Source organism: Triticum urartu, chromosome 6 (assembly GCF_003073215.2).
Source record: "Triticum urartu cultivar G1812 chromosome 6, Tu2.1, whole genome shotgun sequence".
NCBI lineage: Eukaryota > Viridiplantae > Streptophyta > Magnoliopsida > Poales > Poaceae > Triticum > Triticum urartu.
In genome coordinates, this window is record NC_053027.1 from 406,475,960 (window position 1) to 406,482,326 (window position 6,367).

Here is a 6,367-nt window from a genome sequence, read left to right on the forward strand (position 1 = left end):
GGCTGGAAATGCTCTTAGCTTTCCTTGTGTATGTCATAGTCTATGGCGAGGCCTCAGTGTGCATGTTTCTTTAAACTATTACCACATCCATCTGCGGACAGGGGGGGACTAGTCCTCTAACATGGATGTGAGAGCCGACCATCCAATGGTATCCGCATACATTTCAAATCGGCTAAACAAACAAGATGAAATTCATGGAAAATAGATGATTTCCATACAAATCAAATGAAATTCATTACATTCTAGACTTCTTAAAACTAAATCGTACTCTAACCTGGTCTAAATTACCACCGACACCCATTCCCCATGACCATCCGGTTATGAGCCTCGGGAAGTGAAGCTCCAGCTCCGCCTCCGCAACCTACAAGTGGCTAATCAGCCGACAAAGATGAGGCCACAAGGCTTAGCTTCAGCAAGAGAGCAAGAGTGATGGCCTTGACACAAGCGTCGGCTCCTTCCCATGCTCTACTCTGCCTCGCTGCCAGCGGCGCCGACGAACGCGTTGACGTCGTTGTGTCATGTCGTGGCCGCGAAGCCACTAGCCTCTTCACTACCGTCATCGGGCCCGTAAACTTCATCCGCCGCCTCATCGATCTTCTTGTAGGCGGCCTCTAAATCCGCATGATACTGGCGCTAGAGCCAGCAGTCGCGATGGATGTCACAAGCGAAGCGGTAGGAGTCCAGCAGAGCCTCTTGCTCGCCAACGTCCACATCCGACGTGATGGCCGCGCCGACAACGAGTAGCTCCTCCGCGCACCGGTGCTCGTCAAGGCGGAGATTATAGGCCTGTACGGGCATGCGCCTGCTGAAACACGGCCTCCCGCTCCTCCAACACCATGTTGGTGTAGTGAGCATGGGCCTTACCCATGGTGATGCCGGCATAAGATTATAGGCCTGTACGGGCATGCGCCTGCTGGAACACAGCCTCCCGCTCCTCCAACACCATGTTGGTGTAGTGAGCATGGGCCTTACCCATGGTGATGCCGGCATAAGATTATAGGCCTATACGGGCATGCGCCTGCTGGAACACGGCCTCCCGCTCCTCCAACACCATGTTGGTGTAGTGAGCATGGGCCTTACACATGGTGATGCCGGCATAAGCCGGTGAAGGCACCGGCTCAGTCGTCAGCCGCCTCTGCCATTGGAGCCTCCACAGCACCGGCCTCCTGTGAGCCGGCAACAATGGCGGCGGTCTTCCCTTCTGTTCAAAAGAGGTTGTCCCCCAAATCTTTGGAGCACATCAAGGCCATGGCATGTGTGGTGACAAATCTTTGGAGCTCATGAAGGGTTTAAATAGTGGGCAAAGGGTTGGCAAGGCAAAGAGGTCAGCAACCGTGAGCGGCAGCAGTCAGAATCAGGCTCAGGTTGCGCCTTTTCTCTAAAACAAAATACAAGTTCAAATATTCTATGTACAAAACTGTTTATTGTGCTGTTTTGATATTTTAGCCGTCTAGGGCATCAAACCAATCGGCACGAGACAGAGCAACTGACCAACAATGATGTCGATCGGGAAAAGAATAAAGGTACCACTGCACTTTATTTTGATCTTATTTAATTAACATTTCCCACTTAGATTCAAAAGACATGCTTACCCTACTGAAATCTTAAAAAATAACCACAAGAGCACAAGTCAAAAGTAAAAGCAGAGAACCGGGCAACATATCACATATGAACGAAGGCAAGAGGCACATCTGTAGCAAACTAGCTTGGGTATTCAATAACAACCATGACAAAATATGAAATAGTTCGCTGAAAACAGTTGTACTAATTCTGGCTTCAAGAACACTGGAACATAGAGCAGATCCAACTTGGAACAAAAAACTCAACATGTCATCCACTAAGATATTCTAAGCAGCAACCTCCTTCTTGAGCTTGGCAAGCTCTTGCCTGATAGCACCACCCCTCTGTTCATATGAAAAATGACAGGGTAAGCAGGTGAAAAAAGCAATGCCCTAAACCAATAAACCAGATGGTAGTGAGTGAAATGCCTCACCTTAATCTTAGCCAACATGACCTTGAACCTGTCAAAGTCATTCAGCGATGCTCTTCTCTTCTGGACAACAAGCTTCTTACCCCATGAGCTGTTCTCCCATTTGGTTTTCACATCTACAAAATGGCACCACAAACTCAAATAAGCATCAACAGAACAAATTCCAAATGTTGCAGGTGTGGGCACCACAAGATTGACCATTACCAGCTTCCTCCATGGCCTTGATCAAAGTGGCCTTCTTAGGGATACGCTTGATGTCAATCTTGATGTCGGTCAGCGAAAGACGCTTGAAGTTCATCTGGCACCTGACCATATCGGGAGCATCCACAAGTGCCTGAATGCACCAGAGTAATGTCAAATTCAATACTAAAAGAGCCACAACATAACTAACCAGAACTAGAGCAGACTGCTAAACTCTGCTTGCAAGAGCACATGATAACCAGTAACAAACATATGTAGAGAACTTTTTTAGAGGCAAACATAAATAAACACATTGATCTTGCAAGCAGTGCATTTTACAACCATTATCTCGGTAGACAGAACTGTCAGATAACCCCAGGTATTGTTCTATACATCACCCCAGTAAGTGCACTGAGCGCAGAAGCTACAGCTAATCCTATGTAAACCAACTGAACAACTTCTAGGACATGCCACTCATAGAATTCTATTTGGTGTTTCATCAGAAGCTAGCTAATAACAACATTTCAAAACCGAAGCTAGCTAATAAAACTAAACAGATTTATACATTTCTTCCGCTGAACAACCGAAAGCACAAGGTTTCTTACCAACAAACAGAACATGGCTATAGAACTCTAGATCTACTACCCCACATGAGTGCTTCGGAATTCCAACCAGCAAGACTCGGCACTCACCCGGTTCTGGTCGACAACGTCAACGATGACGACGAGGCGGCCGTAGTCCTTGCCGTAGTTCACCAGGGCCACCCGCCCGATCTCGACGAACCTCTTGAACGGCTGCACGCAACGCACAAACAACGAACCTCGTCAAAACACGCGTCGCTGAAAAACCTTTCCTGAGCAGCACAGAACCAAAGCGGCCGATCAACGTACCATCTTTGCAGCGGCTGCGGCGGTGGCGTGGGGCGAGACGGCGAGGCGAGGAGACGGGTGGGCGGGCAGAAAGGCAAGAGGAGCTAGGGTTCGGCGGCGAGAGCGGATTATAAAGGCAGCGTGCAAGTCCCGGTGAGCCCGTGGATCGTGACGCGAGCTCTCCTAGCCGTCCGATGCAGGTCAGAGAGTTTCTGGGGGGGTTTCTGGGCTTTGGAATGAATAATGGGCCTGGTAGAGTCGTCGTTCACTCTCTCTATTGGGCCAATGTGCAAACAATCCAAATTAGGCCTGGCCCATGAAGTAGCAGTCCAGGCAGGCAGGACCAAATCCTCAATCGCTTAAAAAAAACCGAAAAAGATAATGCCCACATGTGTGGGCGTTTGTACCTCGCCCATTTGTTTTTGCACAAATCTTGACATGTTTTGTCAGATCTTTTTATGCCATGTAGGACTAGACTGGTGTGATGGCGTTCATCCGGTCGTGTTCACGTTCGCTTTACCATGCGGAGGGGCTGGTGTGTGGGCGTTTAGGAGTTCGTCCAAATACCAATTTCCACGCACGCAGAGGGGCTGGTGTGTGGGCGTTTATCAGTTCGCCCACACGCCCGTCTTCACTTCCACACACAAAGCTGTCAGTTGCCGTGTGTTTTGTAGGGTACATGGTAACTGCCCTAGTGTGCTTGTAAGCATATGATAACTCTGTCTTTATCCGAACAGGTTATTTTGCCATGTCTTTTTGTAGTGCTATATAGTAGGTGGCAACTCCTAAGGTTTTAAATCATGGCAACTATACTAGATCAGACCATACATGGCAACAACTGTAGTTGTCCAAAAATGACATCTGACACTTGACCTGAGATGGCAACTGCAGTTGAGCAACCATGGTAACTGCAGTTGTCAGACATGACAACTGTAGTTCAGTAACATGGCAATTGCAGTTAAACGAACATGAAAAAGGGTTCGGACCATGGCAACTGCAGGGACGTGTGGTGATTATCACATGAGATAGGCGGGACTGTGAGGTAGGAAGCCGGTCGTGTGGGCGTTATCTATTTTACCCACACGTAGACATGTGGGAGGGACCGCGAGGCAAAAGACATGTTGACATTACTAGTTTTGCCCATACGTAGACATGTGGACTGATTCTTTTAAATATACTAGAAGAATGCCCGTGCGTTGCAACGGGGCCACATTAACTTTAAAAGTTCAATATCAATTATCAATTATGTTAATATTACATTTAATATTTTCATACATATTAAGTGACATTGACGATCTTTTTTACCATCAAATTCTCACACACATATCCTCTTCCTCCCTCTTCTCACTCTCTCTCCCCCTCTCCCTCACTCGGGAGGTGGGACGAAAATAAATCCGGAACGAAGACTACCAACTGAGACATTATGAGTAGAGATCATTTAATTGATAAGAATAAATAGAAAACGGTGTTAAAAAAGAGAAACATATTAGAATACATTGAAAAACCAAAAGGACGATGTAAAAGGGGATTCGCCCTGCCCCCGGGGCCTTGTCATCGAACCGGCTCAGCGGTCCAATCCCCACGCGGCCGTCTTCTCCTGTTACCCGAGCCGCGTCGCTACAGAGCCGGGCTCCCGCCCGACCACCTCGCTGGCATCGAAGGGGAATGGATAAGGGTGACGCCTTTCCTTCCCTGCCCCCATGGCCTCACTCCTCCTCGACGCCCCCTCCCAAATCCACTTCTCCTCCTCGCTCGCTCGATCCCGTCGATCTGGACGAAGTCAGACGCCACTGCCACCATGACCGACCCCGTCCACATGGCCACTGCCCTCCCTGCGGGCTAGGAGCTTGTCGAGGAGCTCCGAACGCCTTCGCTACTTTGTCTGCGCCAACGAGATAAAGTCCAGCACCCCCGCATCGATGTCGTTGCCGTCTTCCTCAACCTTGGGCCACCGCGACATTGCCGTTCGATCCGCGCCGTCCCGAGCTCCCATGTCTTCCCCTAGGGCGCCATTTGACACCGCCATGATCTCCTCTTGCCTTTCCCCTGTTTCCCCTCTAGTTTGCTCTCGTTAGGTATTTCGTCGTGGCCGAGAACCGTCGTCCGCCATGGCCATTGTAGGGTAGCCACCGAGCTCCTTGGATTGACCCCGTGGCACATGCCCACTCCTATGCACGCCCATGCCCGAGCCTGCCGCTCTTCTTCCGCGCCCGCGGGGCCACTCCCTCTCCATACCCACGCCCGTGCTACACCGCGTCGGTCGCGCCCGCCGCTGCTGTCGCGCTTGCCGCAGCCACCGCACCACTGTGCCCCGCGTGACACACACCCTGGCCGCGCGCCACACTCTCGCTGGCTACGCCCGCCCCATCTGCTGCCGCCTATCCCTTCGCTCGCCCCGCTGTCGCGCCCCTGCCTCGTGTCGCCTCCAGTCGTGGCCATCTTCTGCCAGCTTGATACGTCTCCAACGTATCTATAATTTTTGATTGCTCCATGCTATATAATCTACTGTTTTGGGAAATATTGGGCTTTATTATCCACTTTTATATTACTTTCAGAACTAACCTATTAACCGGAGGCCCAGCCCAGATTTGTTGTTTTTTGCCTATTTCAGTGTTTCGAAGAAAAGGAATATCAAACGGAGTCGAAACAGAACGAAATCAACTGGAGAAGTTATTTTTTGGAAGGAAAGCCACCAGATAGACTTGGACTCTACGTCAGAAGATACGGGAGCTGGCCACGAGGGTGGGGGGCGCGCCCCCTGCCTCGTGGGGCCCCCGAAGCTCCACCGACGTACCCCTTGCACCCATATATACCTACGTATCGTAAAACTTCCAGAACGGAGATTAGATCGGGAGTTCCGCCGCCAGAAGTCTCCGTAGCCACCGAAAACCAATCTAGACCCGTCCCGGCACCCTGCCGGAGGGGGCAATCCTTCTCTGGTGGCCATCTTCATCATCCCGGTGCTCTCCATGACGAGGAGGGAGTAGTTCTCCCTCGGGGCTCAGGGTATGTACCAGTAGCTATGTGTTTGATCTCTCTCTCTCTCTCTCTCTCGTGTTCTTGAGGTGATACGATCTTGATGTATCGCGAGCTTTGCTATTATATTTGGATCCTATGATGTTTCTTCCCCCCTCTACTCTCTTGTAATGAATTGAGTTTCCCCTTTGAAGTTATCTTATCGGATTGAGTCTTTAAAGATTTGAGAACACTTGATGTATGTCTTGCCGTGCGTATCTGTGGTGACAATGGGATACCACGTGATTCACTTGATGTATGTTTTGGCGATCAACTTGCGGGTTCTTCCCATGAACCTATGCATAGGGGTTGG

General features: G+C 50.0%; 1 protein-coding gene across 1 annotated transcript; it reads right to left on the minus strand.

The window, feature by feature from the left end:
* Positions 1-1,692: 1,692 nt before the first annotated feature.
* On the minus strand, positions 1,693-3,217 carry LOC125513809 (60S ribosomal protein L14-1-like). The gene is made up of 5 exons (XM_048679016.1): positions 3,061-3,217; positions 2,863-2,964; positions 2,195-2,324; positions 1,994-2,106; positions 1,693-1,904 (listed from the first exon to the last, which is right to left on the minus strand). The coding sequence occupies exons 1-5, from the start codon at positions 3,061-3,063 to the stop codon at positions 1,848-1,850; spliced, it is 405 nt and encodes a 134-aa protein (XP_048534973.1). The 5' UTR covers positions 3,064-3,217; the 3' UTR covers positions 1,693-1,847.
* Between the last annotated feature and the right edge of the window lie 3,150 nt (positions 3,218-6,367).

Excerpts from the sequence above, each read along its gene's own strand:
- LOC125513809 (XM_048679016.1), bottom strand. Across the intron at positions 2,325-2,862 it reads ACGTTGTCGACCAGAACCGG|GCACTTGTGGATGCTCCCGA; the intron begins GTGAGTGCCGAG and ends TGGTGCATTCAG. Across the intron at positions 2,107-2,194 it reads CAAGGCCATGGAGGAAGCTG|ATGTGAAAACCAAATGGGAG; the intron begins GTAATGGTCAAT and ends GCCATTTTGTAG.